The sequence below is a fragment of the Pogoniulus pusillus genome, chromosome 5, assembly GCF_015220805.1.
Source record: "Pogoniulus pusillus isolate bPogPus1 chromosome 5, bPogPus1.pri, whole genome shotgun sequence".
Lineage (NCBI taxonomy): Eukaryota > Metazoa > Chordata > Aves > Piciformes > Lybiidae > Pogoniulus > Pogoniulus pusillus.
Window position 1 is genome coordinate 17,388,526 of NC_087268.1, and position 27,581 is coordinate 17,416,106.

General features: G+C 46.1%; 1 protein-coding gene across 1 annotated transcript; it reads left to right on the forward strand.

Moving 5' to 3' along the window:
• ATP1A1 (ATPase Na+/K+ transporting subunit alpha 1) lies at positions 1 to 27,095 on the forward strand. Its single transcript, XM_064143360.1, has 23 exons — positions 1 to 199; positions 6,660 to 6,764; positions 7,929 to 7,988; positions 8,978 to 9,181; positions 9,535 to 9,648; positions 10,355 to 10,489; positions 10,670 to 10,787; positions 11,746 to 12,014; positions 13,477 to 13,675; positions 15,068 to 15,177; positions 16,569 to 16,703; positions 17,961 to 18,153; positions 18,645 to 18,820; positions 19,333 to 19,469; positions 21,402 to 21,552; positions 22,015 to 22,183; positions 22,777 to 22,931; positions 23,273 to 23,396; positions 24,127 to 24,272; positions 24,381 to 24,511; positions 24,997 to 25,098; positions 26,182 to 26,273; positions 26,755 to 27,095. Exons 1-23 carry the CDS (start codon positions 188 to 190, stop codon positions 26,781 to 26,783), a joined length of 3,066 nt encoding a protein of 1,021 aa, XP_063999430.1. The 5' UTR covers positions 1 to 187; the 3' UTR covers positions 26,784 to 27,095.
• Positions 27,096 to 27,581: the final 486 nt, after the last annotated feature.

Below are 27,581 nucleotides of genomic sequence, written 5' to 3' on the forward strand. Positions count from 1 at the left end.
CGACAGAGAGCAGCGTCCCAGACCGGGGGACAGGCGTGGGGGGTGAGGTGAAGGAGAGGGAGTCGCGGAGGAAGGCGAGCGGCGGCTGGGGCGCTGCTGTTGTTCCGCACCTGCCGCCCATCGGGACACGTGGCGCCGATTGAGCTCCGTTCTCAGACGACTGATCCGCACCCAGTCGCCTGCCACCATGGGCAAGGGGGTGAGTGGCAGGGCTCCAACGGGAGGACTAGGGCGGAGCGGATGACCGGGGCGTGGGCATGCGGCCGGGAGTGGGAAATTCAAGGCGGCGGATGGTGGCCCCTTACCCTCTTACCCTCCAGCGGGAGCGGGTGGGGCTGCTCTTTGTCTGTGTCGGGCTGAGACGACCGAACGGCTACCTCCGTTGTGAGGGCGGCGGGACTGGGGAGCGCGGTAACAGCCGTTGAGGCGTTGACGGAGCAGCGCGCTTCGGCGAGCGGCCGCCCGCCCGTTATTCTCTCGTTAGCGAGAGAGGAAGTAACGGGCGGAGGGGCGGGAGACACGCAGGGCAGAAGGAGGCGCCGGCGGCCTCTCCCCGGGGCTGCAGACATGGCCGCGGAGAGAACCATGTGCTGGTGAGCCGGGCGCCGGCGTGAGGGCCCAAACCCCGCCGCCTTCCTCTTCACGTCGAGTCCACGTCCCGAAAAAGACTTCCTTCCTTGCCACCCCCGTGCGTGTGGGGCCTGCAGCCCACAGGGCTGGTGTTGTCTAATGCCCTTTTGGAGCTCAGCTGCGGCGCGGGGCTGCTCCTCAGTCTCCGAAGAGTACTTGAGACTTTTTGATACCCAGGGCCCGGGTTTGGGGGCGGGGGGGAAAGGGCAGTTGTCAGCATTATTTGGGCTAATTTGCCTCTTGGTAGCAGCGAGGCCGAGATGGGAATTGGTGACAAGAGAGAGGTGATTGCCCCTCGCTTTGTTACGGTGTCTGTCCTGGCAGTCGGGGAATAGAAGCCTTTCAGAAGGGTCTGCATCAGTTTCTGCTCGAAAGGAGAAGCGGTGAAGTCGAAATCCTATCTTTTTGACTGAAGTGGAAGGGTATGTCAAGGGTCTTTGTGAACAGGAGCGGAGACGTTTTATAGTTGGACGTTGTGAACAAGCACCTATGTGTGGAGCAGAAATAACCTCGGGCTGCCTGGTTTTTAATTTCGAAAAAGTAATGATCAGTTTCTGATGTTTAATTGTTCGGATGCTTGGGGTTTATCCTTCAAATTCTTCCCTGTGTGTCTTGTACAATTAGAGGTGTGTAGATTCTTTATTTACTATTGGTTTAGATTTATTCCTGGAAATCCTCCTCCCCCCCCCCAGTTTCTCCGCTTGTTGAGGGAGAGGACAAGAGGACAATCACGCAGGGTATGGAGAGGCGGACAGAGGCGGTAGTGTTGTCCCTGTCTCCAGGTGTTCTGTCTTCTCCAAGCGCTCTTCAGACGTTGACTTGACTTTGCGTTGTCCTCATCGGTGTGGCGCTTCGGCAGCAGTGTCGACATAACCGTAGCAGAAGTAGGAGAGCCGCAAGAACATGGCTGAACAGTTACTTGGAAAAGCGGAATGTGTAGGGTGGAGTTGAAAAAAATCGTGGGTAGTTTGTTTTTTTTCTCCTCACTGAAGTCCTTTTGATGCTTGTCAAGCCCAGCGTGATGTGTTTCAGTCTGGTGGGCGACAGGGGTAGTGTGCACAGTTTAAGAGATAAAACATTAAAGGGGAGATTTGGTGTTATTGCAGTCGTCTTTCTGCTTTAAATCTTGAAGAAGCATCAGTTGTGTGTATATGTATGACTGTAGTGCAATAAAAGGTCTAGGGCTGCCTTAGATGGGCTACTAGGAGGGTACTAAAGCTTTCTAATATGGAAAGCTGTTAGCTGTTTCGTTTCCATTTCAGATTATCCATAGGTTGTATGGATAATAAAGCAATTAGCCTGAAACTGAAGTGCCAACATGAGGAATTGTTCAACAGTGCATGGCTGCCTCGGGCTTTCTGGTAGCAAGTCCTAAGGTTTGCTCATTTAGCAATGTGAATGCACGTAGCTAATTGGACCCTCTGAAAAATGGCATGTGAAGAGAGCAAGGCTGTGAAACAGGCAGTGTGTGGAGTCAACACGGAGCGGTGTGTGCCTGCCCCGAGTAAGGAAGGGTGCCCAAAAAGGAAAACTTTCTTCCACCCCGTGCTCTCACGGGAGAAAGCAAGAGCATGAAGTGTGAGAGCACAAGTTCCTTGCCTCTGCAGCTGCGAGGAGAAGCCGAGCAGAGTGTCTGTTTTACTTTAAATGGTAACAGGATGAGGAGAGGGCCGTGAACTGCTGGAGAACGTTGTTCAGCCCCAAAAGTAGATTATCCAAGGGGGTGTGTGTAGCAGAGGAAAGCAGACAGGATTTCATTTCTGTGCAGAACTGCCTGGAAGCCATCTGCAGGCAGCAGCATTTTTCACTTATCTCCCTCGCTGCTTAAGCACAGCACACAGCCCTTAGTGCATGTTTTGAGTTGCTTCTGGAGGTTCGTGCTAATTCCTGAGCTGCACTTCAGAGTGTTGTGTTTTTTTCTTCTTTCTTCCTGTTAGAAAGTAGGAAGGCTTATTGCACAATGCACCAAGTGAGGGAAAATTGTGCAAATCAAAGCAATCCTTATCAGATGCAATTAAGAAATCTTAATATATCGCTCTCTCCCTCCCATGTCTTTCATTCCCACTTTTTATTGTTGTGGCTAGAGGATACTCATTTTGCCAAAAAAAAACCACCCACACCCCACAAACCTCTGGGCCTAGTCAATGTGTTTTTGCAGAAGTAGTGTAACCAGATGCAGTGTCTCTGGCAAGTGGTCTGTACCTGCAGGTTGTGATCTCACCATCTAGTGGGATCCTGAAAACTGCAGAAGGTCGTGCTTCACACCCAGTCCTTTTCAAGGGTCAGCGGAGTAAGTCACCTGCTCCTTTATGGGAGAACAGTGTCCAGTCAACTCATCCTCATGTGTTTAACGACTGCTACAGGTGATAGTATTGATGATAGTTATACTAATATTCTATTGAAAAAAATGTGGGAGATGACACCCCCTAATTGGCACAGCACAAAAAAAAACCAAAACAGGAAAAGCTGCTCAGTTGTGCAGTGGTGGCATTTGGAAAGCATTTGGGTCTTGGAGCAGCAACGCAAGAAATCCAGAGAAGGCTCCAGGTGAGCGTGTTAGACCTGGTTTTACCCTGATGATGAAAATTCTTGCAAGGTGTAGGTCCTGTTTTTTAAGGGAGGAGAGTGTGTTCTTTCATAATCTGGGAAGCAGCAATCTGCTCACAATGAACAATTGCTTGCTGCTGAGTAAAAACAATTTTGTACTGTCCTAGATGCTGAGATTCTGTACAGTTGATTAGACTTTTGATTAAAGATAGGGGATTGGATATAGCTCTTTGGAGGGAGTAAGAAGGATCCAGAGAAGACCTTTTGCTAACATTACATAGGATCCTGGAGTGGTGTTTCTAGTCCAATAGGCATAGTCTTTGTCATAACTCATCTGGTTAGTATATTTTCTGTCTCATGCAGCAGCAGGACAGTAACTTTTCTGTTCTCTCTGCACACTTGATTATAATGACATTAAGTACTAGAACAGACCAGGCCTCCAGAGACTGTAATTTGTTTTGGCTCTTACTTGACATTTCTTGTTCCATTAGGTGATGGTAGCATAGGGTACTTCTGAGCTTGTCTGTTGATTCGCACCCCTCCCGTTTCCTGGTCAGTCACGGCTTGTGTTAAGAACATCAACTGCGAATGGCTCAATTAATGCAGAGCGGAAAAGCATAAACTGTATCTGAAAGACAATAGGATTTTCGGGGGGCTGCGTAAAACATCTTACACTGATGTGTACAAATGTTGTGCTGAAGCCAATGGAAAAAAATAATCTTGCATGGAAAAAAAAAAAACCCAAACATTTTTTTTGTTTTCCTGTAGCAGTTTTGATGAGTCAGAGTTCCTAGGCTAAGTCAAGTAACAGAAGTGACATTTCTGATGAGACAGGCCTGCCTTTGTGTCCAGGCCATGTGATGATTTCTCGGATCTGCAGCTCCATGGGCCTTCTCGTTGTACAGCAGGAAAAGGAGGGGAGAGCAGGGAAATTCTACAGCCCAGAGGAGTGGGATGAACCTATTGTAGTAGCCCAACCAGCACAAGCCTTTGTTGAACAAGTTGAGTTCACCTTCCCGGAAGAGAGGTAATAGCCCTGAAGGCATAAAATGGGGACAGACTGATCTGTGTCAAGTTTGGATTTGAATGATGGAGCAGAAAGCTCATAATCTGCATGAAATGATCCTGTAGCAAGAACTGAAACTAATGTTACTGACCTACCTTCCTTGTAAGGGTGAAATGTGGTGCTAAAGCAACAGAAAGGAAAGGTTTGGGGTTTGTTTGGGTTTTTTGTTTGGCGTGGTTTGTTGTTTAACTGAAGATCTCTGATCTCCTTGGTAAGATGGCCTCCATTAGAACCTCTGTCTGCATTTTGTCCTGACAGCAGCTGGAGGTTTTGTTGGTGTGGAAGTTGGTTTTTTGGTTTTTGTTTGGTTTTTTTTTTTTTTTTTTGGTTTTTTTTTGTTTTGTTTTGTTTTAAACATTTATTTGCTTGAACATTGACAGTTAACCTTTTCGTGTTTGCCCACTTATATTGTCTCTACAACTGAAAGCACTGAACAGTCTAATATTCATGAGCTATTCACTGCTGCCCCTGATAAGCTGAGTAGTTAGTCACAGAAAACTTCAAAGAACAAGGACCGTCTTAGATCACCTGCAAAAGCTTGTCGAGCTTTTTAAGGGGGAAGTGAAAAGCTGGAGATGATCGATAGCCAGCCAAGGCATTAGCTCCTTCACCTTCGTTAGAAATCATTTCTCATCTTAAGCAATAATCAAGAAGCATGTGCTTTGTGCAAGACTCTGTTTAGACTTGTCTGCTAAAGCTCGAGCAGAAGTCAAAGTTGTTTCCTTCAGAGACTCTTTATGGTGACTTTTTGTGAACTGCCCCATGGCAAATTCCTGTGATGCTGGAATGTGAGCACTGGTTAAAGTTCTATGGCTTTTGCTTTTTTTCAGAAGTGAAACTGGAGTTGAGGTGCAGGGAAGAATGTAAGGAATGCTGACAGCCCGTAGTTCTTGTGTCCTTTTCCTGGAGGAGAGGAGGTAAACAGCTCGGCTCTCCTCCACTTACTATTTCCATTGCACAGCTCTGTAGCTAGATTCAAGGATGCAAAGCCTGCCTGGACTGAGCAGGGCAAGAGGTGGTTTCTCTGCATGTGAAATGTGTGACTGGCTGCAGAGTGGTGTGGGCAGAGCTTGCTCAGAACAATAAAAATCCTTGTCTAGATGTGACCAGTGGGTTCGTTTAGAAAAGTTGGGGCTTTTCCCCCCCTTTTTGTGTAGTTTCACTTTTGGTTTTGGTTTCTACTTCTGTTAGAATAAATAAAATTTTGCTGTGCTTGCTGCTCAACAGTACAGTTCTTGAATCCCAGCAATAGTTTCTGTGTCTGGTTTGCTTGCAGGAATCTCATTTGAGGAGCTCATGAAATGATCAAGCAAGACAATGCCTTTGAAACTGTTTCTTAATCTTGTTAACTCTTTGACTCTGGTGCCACTAACTGCTGTTTCATCTCAAAATGCTTCCAAGGAATCTTACTGGGTGAAAGTGTCATTGCATAAAACATGGCAGTGATTTAATAGATCTCATGTGCAGGAGCTGCTTTTGAAGGCTTCTGAGAGTCTGGAAATGTATGGAGCACTTTAAGAAGGACCAGCCATGTCTTTTGGCATCTTGCAGTGCCCAGGCTTCTTGCAGCTCAGGATTGTTTCTGCTTGTAACTTCTGTTGAGGTTTTTGTGTGGCTTTGTTTATATGCATTAAGTCATGATTTGTTTGTCCTTGGATGCTGGTTTACTCTATCATGACAGGATCTAACTCCCTGTGTGATTTCATGTAGAATTAGGCATAACTGAAGTGAATGAAAATACATCTGAATAAAAAGACTTTAAATTAATCATTTGCTGTGTGAAGTGTATGCAGGACTGAACATAGATTAAGTCTGCATATACGTACTACTTTGTGTACCATTCTTGTTGGTCTAATGGCCATAAATTGAAAGCAGATATCTGTTGTGTAACCAGGCAGCTAGTGCCAAACAGAATGAAAGTGTTCAAACTTATCCCCCAGACTCCACCAGTCAGAGAGATCATCTCTTATTTATCTTTAGTAGTTAGGCTGCTCCTGCCAGAGGATGTGAAAGACTTGAGGAGGAGGATGGGGGGGGAAAAGGAAGAGTTAATGACTCGAAGAGATCGTACATAAACGCTCAGGAATTGTTTTCTTCTGTTCTTCATCACCTTTTCAGCTTGAGCTGGGGCTCACAAATCAAGACTGACTGAATATCATGTAGCTTGCTTTTCTCCTAGCTAGGCTTGCACAAAGCCTAGCTCTAATGTGTGTATTGGCAATTCTGTTGAGTAGACTTGTCTGCTTACTACCTCATTTATTGAAATGGCACAACTTTAATAAACATTTATTTTGTCTTTGAAATGTTGATTTTTTGGGTTTTTTTTGCCCCCCCTGGTGGCCTAGTGTGCATAGTTCACGTCTACTGCTGTAGGAGTTGAAAGGTGTTTCTAGCAGTACTGTGTCTTCTCTTGCAGGCTGGAAGAGACAAGTATGAGCCCACTCCTACATCCGAGCATGGCGGCAAGAAAAAGGGGAAGAAGGAAAGGGACATGGATGAACTTAAGAAGGAAGTTCAAATGGTAAGACTGTAGGGCACAGGGAGCAGCTTTAAGAGTGCTCACTGCTCTTAAAACCCTGCTCCTTACATGACTAAAAGAGAAGAGCTGGTGGCTTGACAGCATGATGTGACTGAAAGCATTGGTCTGCCTCCTCATCCTCTCTGTCTCCCAGCCAGACATGCTGCAAGTGTTTCAGCATCAAAACAGCCATGTAGTAGGCCTTGAGAGCGTCTTCTCAAAATGGAGTTGATGCAGAACTCAAGTGTCTGCTTGCCTGTGTTACCCATAGCACAGTGTAGCTGTGTTTCCTCACCTGGACAAGCGCAGGCATTATTGTGCTGTCATGAGTGAGACTGTTGCTTTCACTCCAGCTGAGGAGTTGAATCTGTACAGCTCCATTTGCTGATGGTCTTCTGCTCAGACTGACCTCAGTATTATTTCTTCTAATCATATGTGAGACTCTTAGAGGTGTCTCTCATCCCTATCTGAATATTGGACGATGCTGTACATCTATTGCCATCTTAGATCTCTTGTCCTTGAAGATGGTGCAGATTTTGTTTCTGTGTTGTGGAATTAGATTTTCACATTTTTGGCCCCTTTTAAGGAGAGGGGATACTACAGCTTGCTCCAAGATGAGATTTTGTGTTCAGTAGCAATGCTAACTTAAAGCATCTGCTGCCCCCAGTATAACTTCTTTCAAGTGAGGCACTGCTGTGCTGCAGCATGAGCCAACTATAAAATAGCCTGGCTATGGAAAGGAGCCTCTTTGGGGGAAGAAACACAACTTAAACTGACAGCATTACTTTAAAATGTGTGAAATTGCATGGTTAATCTTATGTGCCTACTTTACTTTCTGGCTCCTTTTGCCATCCTCCCTCACCCTCAAAAAAAACCCCAAATGCAACCATCAATCACTGAGACAGAATAGGCTGTAGGTGTGAAGATTGCACTGAGATATAATCAGTTTATTAAAAAAAGTTGTCATGTTGTACCCAAATAGCCACAGGAACACTAAAGATGAGCCCACTTTGAGCTGTGGAATGAGGTTCAGATGCTCTTCACAGAGAAGATGAGCTAGTTTTCCTATCTCCCCAGACCGTTACAGATAGGAAACCTGAGCACTTAATGATAAGTCTGTGGGGACTGTGATCATTCCCAACCCCCAAAACATTTCTTGTCTTTCAGGATGACCACAAACTAAGCCTTGATGAACTCCATCGTAAATACGGAACAGACTTGAGTCGGGTAGGTAGACCTTGTTTTTGCTCCTGCGTTGCCCTCATCTGAAAAGGAACTGAGAACATTTCACAAAGGGACATCTGGGTGGTCTGGTAGTGGTGTGGGTGGGGTTTTTTTCTGTTTAATCTCCCCTCTTCCAGTTAAGTTTCCCAGGCTTTAAGAGGGCTGTCGAGCTCACAAATACTTCTCTTCATCCTCCCACTGTACAGCCTGGCTACAGAACTTCAGTGACCTTGTTTCTAACAATGTCACTGTTATCTGCCTCTGAATTGTTCCAAGGTCAAGCTGATTCTTGAATATGATTTTTTTTTCCTTTCCCCTCCTCAAGGAGCCTGTAATAAAGGCAAATGTTTGTTAGCTCACAGATGTAGTCTAGTGAGCTAGCACATGCCCAGAGGCTTAATGATGGCTAGTGGCAGTTAAAATTTTACCCTTTTATAGTAAGAGGCATGCAAATGTGCTAGCTAACCTCAAAGTCCAGTGCAAAAGTACTGCAGTAGTTTTGCACCTTTGCTCTTGCTTGCTTAATGCTTTTTTCTTTTCTGCATGATTGCATACAGCAACAAGTTTGCTCTTAGTCTATAACAGCACAGACTTGCATACTTCTGTCAAAGACCTTGGCTTCTGAAAGCTGAACTTCCTGGAAGACAAATCCATAGTGTCATGATCTTTATGGCCTCCAGCTTTCACTCATTTTATAATTTGATAGGATGGATTGCAGTGGGCTGCTCCTCAGAGCTCTGCTACTGTAGGCTTCTTGTCCTGCCTGCCTTCAGTGCTTGTAGCTTTGTGGTCTGCAGGCTTCTCAAATAGCATCCAACAGCCTGTAGCTCCTCTCTTGGCCTTCAGTTTTCACGTGCTTCACTTGTGCTGGAGGCTATTGCAACTATGGACATCTCCATTAACTGTTAGCATCTCTTTGTTGCTGTGATGGATTAGGAACAAATTCAGGGCTACCTTCCCCACAATGCCTATAAAAGCAACTTCTCTTGTAGGGTTTGACTCCTGCACGTGCAGCTGAGATTTTGGCTCGTGATGGCCCAAATGCCCTCACGCCTCCACCCACCACTCCTGAATGGGTCAAGTTCTGTCGGCAGCTCTTTGGAGGCTTCTCGCTTCTGTTGTGGATTGGTGCTATTCTATGTTTTCTGGCTTATGCCATACAAAGTCTGACAGAGGAAGAGCCTACCAATGATAACGTAAGTAAAAATGTCTGTTTTACCTCAAAAGGCAGGCTGAGCAGTGTGCTTGGCTCAAAGCAGGCCAGCTTCCTCCAGCATTCAGTCCAGAAGCTTTTCCCATAAGCGCAGGAAATTCAGAGTGTAAGCTTAACATGTCTTGGAGTGCTTCCACATGATGAAATGAACAGCAGCTTCCTTTGTTACGTTAAGAACCTGAGCTTTGTGGATGGCTTTTGTGCACAAAATGTACAGAGACTGCAAGTACCTCCATGCTTTGTAATGGGGCACTTAAATGCAAAGTAATTTACCTGCATAAACTGGAAGCCTTTCAAGCAGATTGCTCTCTGACTCACTTTTTCTGTTCCTTGTAGCTGTACCTGGGTGTTGTGTTGTCAGCTGTGGTTATCATTACTGGCTGTTTCTCTTATTACCAAGAAGCAAAAAGTTCCAAAATCATGGAGTCCTTCAAGAATCTGGTGCCTCAGGTACAAAATACCTCATTTCCTTGATCTGCCAAGCTGTAGGTTGCTCAAGATTAACTGTTTTAAACATTGGCTTTGATTGCAAAAGGTCTGGCTGTTAGTATGTATTACTAGGCCTTTGTTCCAAGTCACCTATGAAATTAATTTCTCTTCATACTCCTACTAACTATACCAATACTTAGGAGGAAGTTCTTCACAGAGAGAGTGATTTGTCACTGAAATAGGCTGCCCAGGGAGGTGGTGGAGTCGCTGTCCTTGGAGGTGCTCAAGAAAAGTCTGGATGAGGCACTTAGTGCCATGGTCTAGTTGACTGGATAGGGCTGGGTTGTAGGTTGGACTGGATGATCTTGGAGGTCTTTTCCAGCCTGCTTGATTCTATGATTCAATAGACAAGGGCAGTTCCTGCCACCCTGTGAATTCCAGTAATTTGGGGAATTCAGTAACTGTTATAATAAGCCCTAAGCCTCAGATTCCTTCATGAACAGTCTGTGTCATGCCTATCATTTAGTCCTCTTAGCAGCAAAGATGTCGAATGTCAAGAAAACAAAAATAGCTTTTTTTTCTTAAATAGCATGCATATTGGAGATAAACAACAGAAAGTAGAAACCTTGTAGAAACATAGCACAGCTATCTTAAGATACTTTGGTCTTTTGAGCCCCTCCTCAAGAGTTATTTTTGACATGGTCTGTCTTTCTTTACTGTCTTTCAGCAAGCCCTAGTAATCAGAAATGGTGAAAAGTTAAGCATAAACGCTGAAGGTGTTGTAGTTGGAGATCTAGTGGAGGTGAAAGGAGGAGACAGAATTCCAGCTGACCTTCGGATCATCTCTGCACATGGTTGCAAGGTACAGCAGTGACAGGCCGTCTGAAAACTTTGCTCTGAACAACGCTGAATTTAGTCTGGTTTCAAAGAATGTCTTCTGTGCTGTGAATAGATGATGAGAGGAGTGCCCAGGGTTTTATCTGCTTGCATTGCTGAAGGCTTCTGCTTGCCTGTGTATGACAGAGTGCTCTCTTCCATATAGGTGGATAACTCCTCACTTACTGGTGAATCAGAGCCTCAGACCAGGTCTCCAGACTTCTCCAATGAGAACCCACTGGAGACCAGGAACATTGCCTTCTTTTCAACCAACTGTGTGGAAGGTATGTGCTTCTCCTGAAGTACTGTCAATGCTAGGGATTGAACTGCGTAGGTAAGGAATGCAAGCATTTGGTTTGCTGTCTCAGTTGGTAGCCTGCTCTGACTGTGCAAGAACAGGCTGGAGATTCCCAGCAAAGGTTTTGCCCATTCCAGCTGTAGCGCTGTACAATGGGCTGAGGAAACTCCACCGCACTACTGTTTGGTTGGTGTTTTTAGATTCTGTCCCCTGCTAGGAGGGCAGCTATGTGGTGTGCCTGCTTTATTACAGCAGTGCTGAGTTGCAGGTAACATAAACGTGAGCCAAGGTGGTTAGGCAGAGCTGTAAGAAATGCTACAGCTTCTGCAGAAAGCAGGCATTTCAAACGGCTCTGGCAAACTTCCTGCTGCAACTCTGAGCATGGCAATAGGTACTCTATGCTGAAGCCCTGAGCATGTTTTACACACCCAGAGTGTGTCTAAGTGTGACTGTTCAGTAATTGTGTGGAGTACTGCCTAACTTCTATTGCGTCTTCTGCACAGGAGAGAACCTCATAATGCCAAACTGTCCTCTGCTCTTTCCTACACACACCTCCTCCCCAGAAAAACAAACAAAACACCCACCCAGCAGGCCAGCAAAACTGAAGTATATTCTTGATCTTTCTCAAGAACCTTGGGGAGAGAAAATGTGCCTCCCTGTTAAGAAGGGAGGAGGACACTGGTGCTTGGAGATGGCTGCTTCTGATTCCCTGGGGTAGAAGTGAGGGGGCACACAGCTTGACCAGTTGCAGAAGAATCCTGTGCATCACGTACCTCCTTTTTTTTTCATGCTGCTAGAGGAACAGAAGCTGTGGTGGCAGACTTTGGCCATTGGAACGCCTACCCGCGTTATCTCGGACAAAGCTTGCTAAACTCTAGGACAGGCTGAACAAACTGTGTGCTTTGGGAAGCGTTTCTGTTTTCTAAAACCTGTCTCTCCTCCAGGTACTGCCCGTGGCATTGTCATTAGCACTGGGGATCGCACTGTGATGGGTCGTATTGCCAGTCTGGCTTCTGGACTGGAAGGGGGCAAAACTCCAATTGCCATGGAGATTGAGCACTTTATTCACCTCATCACTGGAGTGGCTGTGTTCTTGGGTGTCTCCTTCTTCATCCTCTCACTCATCCTGGAATACACATGGCTGGAGGCTGTAATCTTCCTTATTGGGATCATTGTTGCCAATGTCCCCGAGGGGCTGCTTGCAACTGTCACAGTGAGTGAAGCTGGACAAAAAGAGATTGAATGAGTTACTGTATGGTTCTTGAAGTGGGGGCTGCTTTATGGTCAGTGTGCATTCCCAGAGGTAAACACCAAAGAAGGTACTCTGTAGGGTAGGACTGGGTTTTAGAAAGTCAGTGGGTTCAGACTAGTTGCCTGAATCTGTCAAGTGCTGCAGATGTCTTTCTAAAGAAAATGGATCCCTAAGCTAGACTTACACAGAGACTTGACATCGGAGAACTGAAGAGGGCAAGACTAGGAGTTCTGTGCTTTGTGTTGCATTTTTCTGGGACAAGGAGCCTTCCTTCAAAGCTGTTGAGGTTTTCTACACTCATATGCACACCAGCCTTTCCAACCCTGAAGGGCTGGCAGAGCACCCAGCAAGTTTAACTCTAGTCCCAGCTTTAGATCTGAGACCCAGCAGAGGTTTTTGCAAGTTTGTTTTACCCATGGTGAGAGTATCTAGGTGTGGTTCAGCTGTGTAGAGTGCAGTGATGGACAGGGCTAGAGGCTTTTATGCAGCCTTAGGAAGCAGAGTAGCAAGTGAGCTGGAACGAGGTAGGAATCTCTGGTGAGAAAGGGTAGCTGGGGCTGCTTGCTTCCAACACCAGTAAGTTGTAGCCCTGTTAGAAAAACTACTTTGGGCCTTTTCATATGTAGCCTGGCTTCCCCTGTTTTGAGAGGTCAAATCCCCTTATGATTAGGAAGTCCAACTTTAACTAAAATGTTAGTCGTAGAACCATAAAATCAGGGTTGGAATGGACCACAAGGATCACCTAGTTCCAACCCCCCTGCTGTGAACAGAGACACTCTACCCTAGATCAGGCTTGCCACAGCCCCATCCAACCTGGCCTTAAACACCTCCAGGGATGGGGCCTGAACCACCTCCCTGGGCAACCCATTCCAGCCTCTCACCACCCATGCTGAACAACTTCCTCCTCATGGCCAGCCTGAACGTACCCACCCCCAGCTTTGCTCCATTCCCCCTAGTCCTGTCACTCCCTGATATCCCGAAAAGTCCCTTCCCAGCTTTTTTGTAGGCCCCTTTCAGATACTGAAAGGCCACAAGAAGGTCACCTGGGAGCTTCCTCTTCTCCATACTGAACAGCCCCAGCTCCCTCAGTCTGTCCTCACAGGAGAGGTGCTCCAGCCCTCTGAGCAACCCAGTGGCCCTTCTTTTGACATGCTCCTGCATGTCCACATCCTTCTTGTAATGGGAACTCCAGAGCCTGTTCTTTTTCTTGCTGGAGTACTTAAAAGCAGGAGACTGAGACTGTATCATTTAAACTTAGCAGCTGGGCCTGAGTGTTGCTGTTTTGTTTTGCACCGATAGAGCGAGGTGAAGTTGGAGTCACTTCAGGGCATGTAAGCCTGTGCCCGTTTTGTGCCCACAGTGAATTGGGTGGCAGTGTATTAGCGTATGAGCACATCTAACCTGCCCTCTTCCTCGTCTCCAGGTGTGTCTCACACTAACAGCCAAGCGTATGGCCCGTAAGAACTGCTTGGTGAAGAACCTGGAAGCCGTGGAAACCCTGGGTTCCACCTCCACCATTTGCTCTGACAAAACAGGCACCCTGACGCAGAACCGCATGACCGTCGCGCACATGTGGTTTGACAATCAGATTCACGAGGCTGATACTACAGAGAACCAGAGTGGTAAGAGCAGCTCTGGGCACTTGAGGCGTTTCATTACAAAGTGTTTTCTCTGCATTCCTGTACTTCTAAGAACCTGTGTTTCTAGCTTTCTAGTCCAGGTGAAGTTCACAATACAAAGGCTTCTTACTTGATCCACAGTGGGCATTAAAAGACTTGAGATTACACAAAGCTTTGCACTGTGCTACTGTATAATCTTTAAACTCCATGTAGGCTGCTCTTGCACAAAATTAACTGTGGAATTTGAGCCTCCTGAATGTTCAGCCCCTTACATTTGTCCTGTATGTAGAAGTACTTGCTGTTCTGTGCTCAAGTACTTGATGATTTTTGCCAAAATGTATCCAATGAGATTGCCTCAGTGTAAGTCCGCTGAGAGCACAGACAGTAGAGGTGTTGACCCTGATGATATATTACTTAAGACTGAATATAGATGGAAATTTCCCATGATGAACTGGATGGCTGCCCTTGAAAAGTGGTTTTCCCAGAACACCCTGGTTGTGTTTGCAGAACAGTAGCAATGCATGAAGTTACAGTAAGACTTCAGCGGGAAGTTTATTCTACATACAGATAAGAATCTGAAATCTCGGTGTGCTGTGCAGTTGAGAGGTACTTATCTCTTCAGAACTGTTCAGTATAACCAAATCTAGGAGTGTCACTATCATCTACCTTCTGAATTGTTGTGCTTGCGACATACTAGCACAAACTCTTCCCCAGGGGGCATGGCACAGCAGTACCACTACTACTCCAAAACGTTGTTTGTCTGAACCACTTAAAAAAAGCTGCTTTACTGTTCTTGATCTTTAACACTAGTGCAAAGCAGCAAGCTATAAATAAAGTGTTATTTGGAAGCACTTGAGTTTGGGCTGCCAGCAGCTGACTTGCCTGCAGGAGAAATAAGCCTAGAAGATTTCACTTCATGGAAAGTATGTTAGCTTATCAGTTAACTGGCTGAATTCATCTCCCTTGAAGGCAACTTATAAGCCAACATGAGAGAAGCAGTGCCTTTATTTAAGCATTGTTCATTTGGGAACAATTTCATCCAGTTCTAGGGTGATAAAGTGAGACAACTCAGAGATGGAACCTAACATCCGTTACCCAGGCCCTTCTAGAAGAATGATAACCTGTACAGAATTCCTTGGCTTTGCCAAAATAGCCTGGAGTCTTGAAAACAGAGATGTTCTTTTGCACTGTTGAAATTACACCCTTGAGTCTTAAAATCATCTGATCAAGTACCTGGGAGGAGAAAAGGATTTAAAGAGATTTATTTGTGCTAACAGGTTCTGTTTGTTTCCCGTTTTTCAGTTAAAAGTTTCTTGCTCCTAAACTTAGTAGGGTTTTGGGCTTATGTGAAGATTTTTACAGGGGAGCCTTTTGACATTCCTCCTCTGCTTTCAGGTGCCTCCTTTGACAAGAGCTCAGCTACTTGGAGTGCTTTGTCCAGAATTGCAGGTCTCTGCAACCGTGCTGTGTTTCAGGCCAACCAGGAAAATGTACCAATTCTTAAGGTGAGCTCTTGAAAGAAACATTTGTCCTGTTCCTTACTACTGGCCTCCCACAATAGTAGTGAGATTGTGCTGTGGGTTAGAAGAACCTCCAATGTAGAGCTATCTGCCTTTGTGACATCTTTTCTGTAGTCTAGCACCCTGACAGGTGGTGTGCTATGGGCAGAGGAGATGAGACTGGAAAACAGGAAAAAGAAAACACTTCCCACAGCAGATTCCTGCCATCCGCTAGCACCTACAGTTTGTTTTGGGAGGTCGGATACTTTAGATAGGGCTTTCCCAGGCATTTCCCAATGTCTGGCTGTTCCAAGAATCCCTGTCTTGGTATTTGTGCACTTAAAAGCTACAAATGCTCATTCTGGAAGTTGGAAGTAGTAGATACTGGAGCAGGGGGAGCAGCAGTCATGAGAGACTTTGTCTTTTACCATGCTCTTCTCACTGGTGTGTCTTGGCTTCTTAAGCCTTTGCTGGTTCAGTGCTGGCACAAACGCCAGCATAACATCAATTCAGATTCCTGCTCCTGAACTGTGACCCAGCCAGGGCCGAAATTAACTGTACAGTGCTTATATTCTGTCAAATCATGTTGCTTAGTAAACTTCTTCCCAAGGGTGTTCTGATGCTGTGGTAAGAGAAATGGTGGAATAGAATTCTTTTTCCCTAATGCTTCTCTGACTATTAACTTCAGGTCATGTTTTTAGACCCAAGATAAAGAGCTGGAGTTTTTCCCATCTCAGGAATATTTGGGAGGGAGGAGTTTTTAAAAGTATTTGATACAAAAAATCAGTATAAAAATAATTTCTTATAGACAAAGACCAGAAAGACAAGAAATACTTGGTTTAAATTGCAGCAAAGGAAGCTCAAGCAAGACTCGGTGCACACACATCTCTGGGGCTGAGAACCCTCGTCTGTAGTGGCTACCAGTGCTAACCTTAAGCGGGGAGGAGACCTGGGCAGATTCTGCCTTCTCTGCCAAAGGCTTGATAAGCTGATGTTACATTAGGGTGGGAGAAGCATATGCAAGTGTTTCTGTGTGCCTGTCATCAGTTTTTATCTCGCATTTGCTGTTCTTTGTGGCATGCAGTTCTTAAAGTTTACCCTCCAGACTCTCTCTGTGACTGCACCTGGTTATCTGACTTTCTCTGCCCTTCATAAAGGCTTCTTGACTTTGGCACCAGAAGATTGCTGCTCTGTCGGGCTGGGCTGTCTGACAGAGCCTGAGAGGCATTCTGGACAGCAGTATTGTCAGTGCTAGATAAAAGAATTACTTATTTTTGCTTTCATATCGTGTTATGTAGAAGCTGAGACTGAGCTGAGATGAATACTTTTTTTTTTTCCTCCAAATATCTGATATTCTCTGGTGGGTCTGCTGGAATGATACTTGTCTCTTTCCTTAGAGAGCAGTGGCAGGAGATGCCTCTGAGTCTGCACTTCTGAAATGCATCGAATTGTGCTGTGGTTCTGTTAAGGAGATGAGAGACAGGTATCCCAAAGTGGTGGAAATACCATTTAACTCTACCAACAAATACCAGGTAAGCATCTGCCCACTTGAGAGTCAGCCAATATGTGAAGCACTTGCAGTGTGCCTGGAAGATCTTTTTGGCACCAAAATCTTGCCTGTGGACTGCTCCAGACAATTAATTTGATGCACCATACTTAGTTACACTGCGTAAGAGCTTTTGGAACTGCCTTGGCAGTAAGATGTCAATTGCTGAGGAAAGACTGGATATGCTTCCTGCCTGTGTGGCAGTAACATAGAACCCTAGACTCAGTCAGGGTTGGAAGGGACCACAAGGATCATCTAGTTCAAACTCCCCTGCCATGCCCAGGGACACCCTACCCTACAGCAGGCTGCCCACAGCCTCAGCCAGCCTGGCCTTAAACACCTCCAGGCATGGGGCCTCAAACACCTCCCTGGGCAACCCTTTCTAGCCTCTCACCACTCTCATGATGAACAACTTCCTCCCCAGCTCTAGCTTCGCTCCATTCCCCCTAATCCTGTCACTCCAAGAGCCTAAGAAGTCCCTCCCCAGATTTTTTGTAGCCCCCCCCGCCTTCAGATCCTGGAAGGCCACAAGAAGGTCACTTGGGAGCCTCCTCTTCTCCAGGCTGAATAGCCACAACTTTTTCAGTCTGTCCTCATAGCAGAGCTGCTCCAGCCCTCCCAGTGGCCCTTCTCTGGACATGCTCCAGCACCTCCACGTCATTCTTGTAATGGGGGCTCCAGATCTGGATGCAGTACTCCAGGTGGGGTCTCACCAGAGCACAGTAGAGGAGGAGAATCACCTCCCTCCACCTGCTGGCCACACTTCTCCTGATGCAGCCCAGGCTGTGCTTGGCCCTCCAGGCTGCAAGTGCACACTGCTGGCTCATGTTGAGCTTCTGTTCCACCAGCAGCAGCCCCAGGACCCCTCTCCTCAGGGCTACTCTCCAGGCAGTCACTACCCAGCCTGGATTTGTGCTTGGGATTGCTCCAACCCAGATGCAGAACACTGCACTTGGTCATGTTGAACATGCAAGAGAATGCAGGAACTCAATCTGGATAACAATGAACTGCTGTAAAATTACCTGAACAGGTAGAACTTGGACACAAAAAGGCTGTCACAACATCTGTGATACAGAGTAATACCTTAGTGTGTGGACCTCATTAAAATATGAGCAAACGAAAGCTGGAGCAGAATATCACAAACTGTCCTGAGCTGCTGTCGCCACAGAACACTAAGTGATGGTGATCATTTGTGATGTTCACAGTACATGGCTATAAACTGGTTTAACTTACTTCTCTCTAGCTGTCTATCCACAAAAATGCCAATCCATCAGAATCCCGTTACTTGCTGGTGATGAAGGGAGCTCCAGAGAGGATCTTGGATCGCTGCAGCACCATTCTTATTCATGGCAAGGAGCAGCCACTGGATGAGGAAATGAAAGATGCCTTTCAGAATGCCTACCTTGAGTTGGGAGGCCTTGGGGAGAGAGTATTAGGTAAGGAAAACCAGCCTTAATAATTTGGAAAAGATTGTCCCTCACTCTCCTTTGTAGAGGGTGCCAACGGGTGAAGTGGAGGGTTGTACTCTGTTTCTGCAGTGTAACCGTGGTGTTGGGCCAAGGTCACTTCAATTTTTGCAGGAGCAGTCCTGCTATTTAGCTTTCTAGCCGAAAGGCAGCCTGCAGGGTCTTGTCTTGCCCAGCAGCTGGGTTGCCTAGATCAAAATGAAGAAAGCCATTTAGGACCTTCTGTCTCTGTGGAGCTATGTGGCATTAGATTTGCTCCGCTGCATGTGAGCCAAGCTGTGCCTAATAGCAACAGTCATTAGTTATCAGAATATGAGTGTGATTCCTGCCTCAATAGCCCTGGCCAAACCTCTGACATTGCCTACTATTCTCGTGGAGCTGTTTACAGAACCAGTAAGCCTTTGAGCTCGCTGCCTCCCAGTGCATGGGAACAGAACAAACATGGCTTTGACGTGTTACAGGTTTCTGTCACTTGGCTCTGCCCGATGACCAGTTCCCTGAAGGCTTCCAGTTTGATACGGATGAATTGAACTTCCCTGTAGAAAAACTCTGCTTCGTAGGACTGATGTCTATGATTGACCCTCCTCGTGCTGCCGTGCCAGATGCCGTTGGCAAATGCAGAAGCGCTGGGATCAAGGTAGTTCATTTCTGGGCTGAATGCTGCCTTGCTCTATACCTGTGTTGCTGTAATGTGAATGAAGCATTGACTGGCATTTAACTGGTACTACCCCAGGCTTCATTTTTGAGTTACATGCAAATGATTGTGCGTTAATGGACTGAAAAATGAGTTGTACTCCAAATTGCTGGGGCACTGGCAGGTGCTGATGGAATGGCATCCCAAAGCCTGTGATTTGCCCCAGGTGTGTTCTGCATGTCCCACAAGACTGACAGATGAGAGAGCAAAGCACAGCCTGGAAACAGAACTAGATCTGTTGACTGAGGATTAACCATTCTCTTTGTCTTCCATCCACCTCAATCCCTTGCCTTCTGGTAACAGGTTCTTGCCTGTACCTCAGCCTTGCTCTGTGCCAGGGCTTACTGGTAGAACAAAAGCCATGTGGCCTTCTCAGTCTCAGGAGATGCTGCCTTTTGGGCAGTATTACTCTGCAATATGGACAAGACTTTCACAGCAGTCTGCTTGCCTTTCAGGTTATCATGGTTACTGGAGACCATCCGATCACAGCCAAAGCCATTGCCAAGGGTGTTGGCATCATCTCTGAGGGCAATGAAACAGTGGAAGATATTGCTGCTCGACTCAACATTCCCGTCAGCCAGGTCAACCCTAGGTACTGACTGGTGAAAGCCAAAAGCTATTCAAAGCATTAAGCATTTGCCTCTCTCCTTGTCTCAGATAATCCCTCTGCATCTCTCCCAGCTATGAAAAGCTTGGCATCTGCTTAGCTCAGCATGTTGTGGCTTTTCAAAGTGTATCACAAGTTATGTGAAGAATGCAGAAGGCTGTCTTGAATGTGCATGTCACTTATGCATGGGAAGTAATTGGGAGTAAGCCCTATACAGAAAACTTGGCAAGTTTTCTTCTACCGTTTTACTGCCCAGTAGCTGCTTACCCTGATGGTCTGTCCTCACACTGGGGTGGGGAGAGGGGTAGGAAAAGAACCCAGTGGGCTTAGTGGAGTCTTGTGGGAGTCTAACATTATTTCCCCTGAGCATTTGCCTTGTCTGGTTAATATCATTGCACAAGCACCATGAATTGTCTCTATGTAGCAGACAGGAAAATGTATTTCAAGTGGTATGGGCGCAGGAGGTAGCTGTTTAGGAGCTGCTTTGAGCAGTGGTGCTGCTAAGCCTGAAACTGTCCTGTGATTCCAGGTCTTTCAGTAGAGACCTACTTTTGCCCACAAACATACTTAGTTGGGCTTACTTAGTAAGATAAGTGACATGTTCATGGGAAAACTGGTAAAAAGAGAACACCTGGTTTGTTAGTCACATTCCAGACTGAATGGGCTACTTAAACTCTTGAACTGGTTTATGATGCTTAAGGAGCTGAATCACACCTATAAACTTGATCACTTAATACCCTGTTCTGTTCTTCCTCAGACTTGTTTCTAGGTGTGATTGCAGGTGGGCAAAGGGAGCAAGACTTGGGATGGGAGGAGAAATTGACACATTTCAGTAACTACAAGCAGAATAAATAAGAAAATGTAATTCCTTCCTCTTAGAGGTTAATGTTTGTCTATGTAGTCTAGTGCAGAACTGAGACATCCTCAGAAAATGTGCTTTGGCATTAAGCAGGCAGTTTGCAGAATAGCTGGGCTGTCTGTACTGCTTAGCTTGACCCAGCCTGTGTTTGAGCTGGAGAGTAGCCATGTAGCTTATGAGCTGTGAATAGAGACACCCTGTGGAATGAAATTGCTCGGGGAAGACAAGTATTGTGGCTGAATTCTATTTTACTTTTCTGTGTTATCTTTTTGAGGGTGGCTCCTCAACCTAGCAGTGCAGGCTGGGGATCATGGGGCTGTGTGACTGAGCAGGTCACCAGCTGGCTGTACAGGCAGGGAGGGAATTTCCCTGTCTACACTGGATGATGTCCTGAGCTGCATGGATGGTCTCCTAAGACCTATAAGGGATAGTATGCTGGGTTAGAGAGGTAGTTTATTGTGGCATGCAGGGTACCAAACCAGTCTAAATATACCATTGTTTGCTTTTGTTGCTGAAGAAACCTGCTCTAGGGTGGGGTGTCCCTGCCCATGGCAGGGGGGTTGGAACTAGATGATCTTTGTGGTCCCTTCCAACCCTGACTGACTCTATGAAAGTAAAATGATCTGAGCTGGCATAGTGTGATCTCTGTGAAGAGGCACATGTAGACCATCAATCTGTTACAAGAAGACTTGCCTGCAGAAGACTACTGCACTTTTGTGATGCTGGAAGCCAACTGCTTGAGCCAAGGGTTCCTTTGTTGCAGAGGCCAAGGGCTGTGGAAACAGCTGGTCTTTGCCATGGTGCTTTTTAAAACGATGCAGAATTATCCTGCTTATGGGGACTTTTGTCTGTTGCTTGGTGCTGTTGTCTTTGTTTGTCTTCCCTGTCTATTTTTTTAACCATAACCGTCAAACCTCTGTATTCAGGCAGTATTCAGGCACAGAAAGAGCTGGTCTTTCTCTAGAGCACTGAAAAGCTATAGTTTTATAGGGCAAATACAGCTAATGAGAAACTTAGTTTAACTTGAAGTAAAGCATGATGTTGTCTTTTGATTACAGGGATGCCAAAGCTTGTGTTGTTCATGGCACAGATTTGAAGGACATGACTAGCGAGCAACTAGATGACATCCTGCTTCATCACACAGAAATTGTCTTTGCCAGGACATCTCCTCAGCAGAAGCTTATCATTGTGGAGGGCTGTCAGCGACAGGTAAAGGAGGAGAGAAACATCCACACATACATAATAAATAGATAAACTACCAACCAGTGCTGCCTTCTGAAGTGGCAGAGCTTAGTCTTCTCAGTGCTCAGGTAAAAGGCCAGACTAGACCTTAGTCTGTCAGCAGCCTTCAACTACAGGAAAGCATCTTCAGTTAGTATTGAGGCTTTCATCTGATCCTAGGATGTTTGTTAACACACTCCACCCCTGAATGTTTTGGAAGTGTTTGGGAGAGGAGAAGGATTCAACATTCTTACATTGTCTCCAACATCTTTGGAGCGAACAGTATGATTCCCTGATAAGCCTGATCAGAATGGGGAAAGGAGTGATGGGAGGACAAAGGAAAACTGAGGTCTCTTTATAGCAGGGTGAAGTAGGAAGACAGGAGAAATCTTTTCTGCCCAAAATGTTACATGATGATTTCAGTCTTTCTGTCTGTCTCTCTCTGATTAGGGTGCCATTGTGGCTGTCACAGGTGATGGTGTCAATGATTCCCCAGCCCTGAAGAAGGCTGACATTGGTGTTGCTATGGGTATTGCTGGCTCAGATGTCTCCAAGCAGGCAGCTGACATGATTTTACTGGATGATAACTTTGCCTCCATTGTCACTGGTGTTGAAGAAGGTGAGCTTTTAAATTCTGCATGGTGTTGGCCAAGCAGCCTGCTTCAGCAGTGTTACTTGCTGTTTCCCTCTGAAATAGAGGCATCTGTAAGGCTTTGTTTTATTTGAGCTTGTCTTCATGATGTGTTTTCTAGGAGGAGGCAACATTTTTGCTCATCCTTTTTAAAGCCTTCTCCCTTTCCGTGGGACCAGCACAACCCTTTGGGGATGCTTAGCAGTAGGAAGCAGCTGAGTAACAAAAGCTACTTTGTCCTTTTGGCTAACACTGACCCTACAGTCATCTTTGCCAGCTGAGTCTGACACATTTTCCTCCCTGGTGGAGCAGTAACTCTCAAACAGGAGCAGAACAGAGGGTAGCTCCTGATTTTAGGAACCGAGGCTTAGTATCCTAATACTTTATGCATTGGTGTCCTGATTGCTATGACCAAAAAGACGACAGGTGTGCGTAGGTGCTAGAGCAGAGTCTGAGCGTGAGAGCTCTTCACTTTGCTGCACCAGAATTTTGCCTTTTGATGTTACTGCTGAAGCTGCCTAGGAGCAAATTGGATGCCTTCTGGTGCTAAAAGTTCTATTGTTCTCTCTCCTTTGCCCCAGGGCGTCTGATCTTTGATAACCTGAAGAAGTCTATCGCTTACACCCTGACCAGTAACATTCCTGAAATCACGCCCTTCCTGATCTTCATCATTGCAAACATACCCCTGCCACTGGGAACAGTCACCATCCTCTGCATTGACTTGGGCACTGACATGGTAAATGTCTGTCTTTTGTCTCAAGAAGGGATGTGGAACACTGTTCTTAGATACCTGAAAGAAAGGGCAGTTGAAAAGAAAGTGTTGAAATACACTTTTCTGTAGTGTTCTGGTTTAAAATAACTCGTTTGATATGCCCTTAATTCACATTCCCTATTTCACAGCTTCCTCATTCTGAAGATCTCAGTAAGGACACACTGGGGGTGGGGAGTGGGTAAGGTGCTTCCCAAACACTATAGCTTTGGGGCAGTGCAGTTTCTTGGGCTGAAGACATGGCCAGGGAATGTTACTTGCAGTAGAAAACTGAAAGGATTCTAACAGCAGTCCTACCACCCCCAAAGGTCCCTGCTATCTCCCTGGCATATGAGCAAGCAGAGAGCGACATCATGAAAAGGCAGCCCAGAAATCCCAAAACAGACAAGCTGGTGAATGAACGGCTGATCAGCATGGCCTATGGGCAGATAGGTAAGCTGCTCTCCTTTCTCTGGCACCCATTTGAACTTGGTGGTAGTGGAGTTGTGCACCGTTCTGAGTCATTGACTATTCTGCTTATTTTGGTAGGGTTTGAGGTTTGGGATGTGCAAACCAGAACCTCAGGCTGTTAAGAGCTTGCCATGATTCTGCCCCTGTGGCACATAGCGGTGGCTTGTGCAGCTTGATCCATTGAATTGCTTTCACAGTAATTTTGTTTAATTGCATAGTGCTGTAAAGGAACTGGCTGGCAACCAGCTCTCCTCTGGTTCAGACTTGTTCAGCAAGAACATAGATCCCATTGTTAGTTTAATTAGAAGTAAAGGATTCTCTCCAGTATATCCCTAAACACACAGCATTAGGAGCCTCGATGAAAGGTACATCCCCAGTTCACAGGATAGGAGCTTCTGCTTAATTGCAGCAGACTTTGGGAACCTTCTTGACTGTATTTTACAAGGGTTGTGGGTGGGCAAGGCTCAATGAGAACACAAAGGGAGTTTTATCTTGTGTCCTTGAGTACCATGTCAGCACAAGGCAGAGCCAAAGCAACTCTGTACAAAGCTGGGTATAGAAGCTCCTCAGCAAAAGGGTGGTGGCTGAGTTTGATGTCAGTGTGAGCTGTTTCTACAGGTGCTGCTTGGAAGACTGAGCCCCTGAAAACTGCTTTCTGTTAATTGCGTTTCACAGCACCTTCATTTTTATTCTCCTTTTTTTATCTGTTCAGGTATGATCCAGGCCCTCGGAGGTTTCTTCACCTACTTTGTAATCATGGCAGAGAATGGGTTCTGGCCTTCTGGCTTGTTAGGAATCAGAGTTCAGTGGGATGATCGATGGATTAATGATGTAGAAGACAGCTATGGGCAGCAGTGGGTAAGTTTTGAGGCACAGCTTAGAAGGTGCCAGCCACAATGCTAATGCCTGCTGAACTTGGTGTGGACACTAGAGAGCCAAGGCAATGTTCTTTTGTCTGCTTCCTAGACCTATGAACAGAGGAAGATAGTGGAGTTCACTTGCCATACAGCTTTCTTTGTCAGCATTGTGGTTGTGCAGTGGGCAGACTTGATCATTTGTAAGACCCGAAGAAACTCCGTCTTCCAGCAGGGAATGAAGTAAGTTAGGCTGTCTATGGAGGATTTAGACTTGCACCTGGCATTCTGGTTGTTTGTCCCAGCAGAGTCTGGCATTTTGACATGAATTTTGAGCAGTCTGGTGCCTTAGTAGTAGATGAAAGAGGGTTTGGGTGCTCTGTCTCTTATTGTCTGCTGTGTTATCATCCTGAGACAATGCAAAATGCTGATGACCTGTGGGAGCTAGCCCACCTCAGAGGACAGCAGTGTATTAATAGGTCTGGTGGCAGGAACCCCAGCCTTGTTTTGAATGTGTTACAAAAGCAGTTTCTGGATGGCTTAACTTGCACTGGAGTGTCTCTAGAGGCCATAGTGACAACTGGGCCACCAGCTTGAATGGCCTGATAGCCCCCACCTGATGGGACTGGAGCAGAAAGTCTGTTTGCATTCACTATCGTGTGGTAACTGTTTTTAGGATGTCACCTGTGAAAGTACCTTGTCCCTGACTGCTTTCTTGTCTTTACTAGGAACAAGATCTTAATATTTGGTCTCTTTGAGGAGACTGCTCTGGCTGCCTTCCTCTCCTACTGCCCTGGGATGGATGTTGCCCTAAGGATGTACCCTCTCAAGTAAGTCGCATCATATATTTTAGTGCAGCAGGTTGTACCACGGAACACTAGTGCTTGGATAGGGAGATGGATAAAAGCAGTTGTGAACTTCAGGAGCTTGAAACCTATTCTTAACCCAGAAGAGCTCAGGCTGGAGGCTGCGAGTGATCCATTGTAATGTGGGGCATGGTTTGCCTTCTGTTCCTGCTCGTGGAAAGTTTATGGGGAGCCTGCAGCTCAGGGCCTTGCTGAAAATTAGCAACACAGTTTTGTTTGTGCCAGTGGTCTGTGGTGCAGCTGCTCTTGTGCTTGTATGGGGCCTGCACCTCTAAAGAAAATCAGCTGAATTACTCTAAAACCTTGGTCAGGTGACTTCTTTACCATCTTGGTGATGATGGTGTTTTGTGCTTTTCTGCCTTCCACAGAAACAAGGAAAATAGTAAGGTCTTTTGAAAGATGGTACATAGGTACAGATGACCACTTGGTGCATAGTAAATTTCCTGACTGGGAAGGTGCCAACATCTTCAGCATTGCACAACAGCATTGCAACATTTCATGGCACAGTTTAAACTCCAACTTTGAACAGGCCTCTGACTTACCAAAAATATCCTGGTGCATCTTGTGTTCCATTCAGAAGTATTGTCTGAAGTTTGGTGCCAAAGTGTGAGCATTTCCTAACAAGAAAGCTGACCTCTGGCCAATGCCTGCAGCACCGACCTGTAGCTTGGTGTACATCATGAGGGAAAACTAGTGAAGTTCAAGTGGGCAAGGCCATGGGCACAATGGTTATGTGTACCTGGAGGAAAACTGAAGGGAAAGTATTTCTTGATTAATGGGTGGGGAGGTGCTGGTACAGAGATGCACAAAGGTGCTGTGACATACCTTGCTTGGAATTAATATCCAAAAGTGGATTAACCTATTGTGGAAGAAAGCTTGGTGATAATTCTTGGCTTGGAGGGTTGTCAGTTGAACCATAGCCTTGTGGGAGGTGGTGCACTGGCAAGCTGGGACGTGCCAGCCTTTCTGTGCTATATCAAGTCAGCACTCTGCTAGGCACAGAGCAGCTCTGCTGCTGGTGTTCTCACTGCCTTCTCTCTCATACAGGCCGACCTGGTGGTTCTGTGCTTTCCCTTACTCCCTCCTCATATTTGTGTATGATGAAGTCAGGAAGCTCATTATCAGACGCAACCCTGGCGGTAAGAATGTGCTGCTGATCTGTGTGCTTTTGTCACCACCTCTTCATGCTCTTCAGCTCTGTAGAAGCTCTGACAAAGCTCAAGGACCCCCCAGTGCTGAAGACCCCCGCCCAGTGCTGAGAACTATGTGCAGGGCTGTATTTTGCTGTCATCCTTTCCTCATCACCAGTACAAATTTAAGGGCTTTCTCTCCCAATCCCTGCATCCCTCTGCAGTATGTAACAGTACCAGCGCACTACAAGTAAATGGCAAAGGCTGATTAATCCCTGGGCTGTTCTAGAAATCTTGGAATAGAAAGGTCCTGCTTTCTGTTCCGAAAGCTCCAGCACAGCAACAGCCTGGCAAGAGATTTCCCATTGTGATGAGTCGCTTACTAGCTCAGGTGTTACAGGGCAAATTTTCAGAGCCTAAAAGGAGCTGTCACAAACCTCATACTTGGTCTGCCTTAAGACTTAACTCTGCTTTCTTTCTCCTCCTTCAGGTTGGGTGGAAAAGGAGACCTACTACTAAAAAGTGTCTGTAAAACATTCCACGCACAGCCCATACCACCTCTCCACCATCTCCTCTGTGTGCATACTTCATCATTGCAAGTGCAGAACTGTGCCTGGGCAGGAGCAAGTTGAAACTAAAGGAAACATGAAGAAACATGGACTGGAAGAGAAAGCAAGGGGGAGGTTGTGGTAGGGGGACTGTTGGACCATCAGTCCATGGGGAAGAGAGTTTGAGTAGTTTTATTGTGCCTTTATGTTTTTCTAAAAGGAAACTGAAGATTTTATATGTGGATTTTTACAAATAAAGATGGATTATAAGAGGATGCCCCCACATGATCTTAGCTGGATGTTTTTCTGAAGGCAAAAACTGCTTCAGGGTGGGTTCCCCTCCCAACTTAAGGTGTGATGGTGACATCCTGGATTAGCCCCTGGCTTGCCGGTTTAGTAGCAGGAAAGCACATAGCAGGATATGCAGTTAGTGGGACGCACCTGGGCTCTTATCTCAGTGCCTTACATTTCAAATCCTAAAGCTCAGGAGGCTTTTTGGCCTCTGTGCATCTTGGCTGCTGCCACTTGGATCCAAGCAGCCTTGCTCTCAAAATTCTGACACTGATTTTCCTGCTTGCTGTGCCAAGCAATGGATCATGTTTCTGGGTGTCCTCTGTGTGCATGTGCTTGTTCCAGCATGGCAGCTGCAACGTCCTGATACTGGCTTGTGCCTGATTGCAGATACAGGATTGCCAGCTCTCCACTCTTGAAGGCATCACTGTTGTGGGGCTCCAGGTTGGCTCCGTGGGCTGAACTGGGTCACGTTGTT

Excerpts from the sequence above, each read along its gene's own strand:
- ATP1A1 (XM_064143360.1), top strand. Across the intron at positions 10,490-10,669 it reads TCTCTGCACATGGTTGCAAG|GTGGATAACTCCTCACTTAC; the intron begins GTACAGCAGTGA and ends TCTTCCATATAG. Across the intron at positions 23,397-24,126 it reads CATGGCCTATGGGCAGATAG|GTATGATCCAGGCCCTCGGA; the intron begins GTAAGCTGCTCT and ends TTATCTGTTCAG.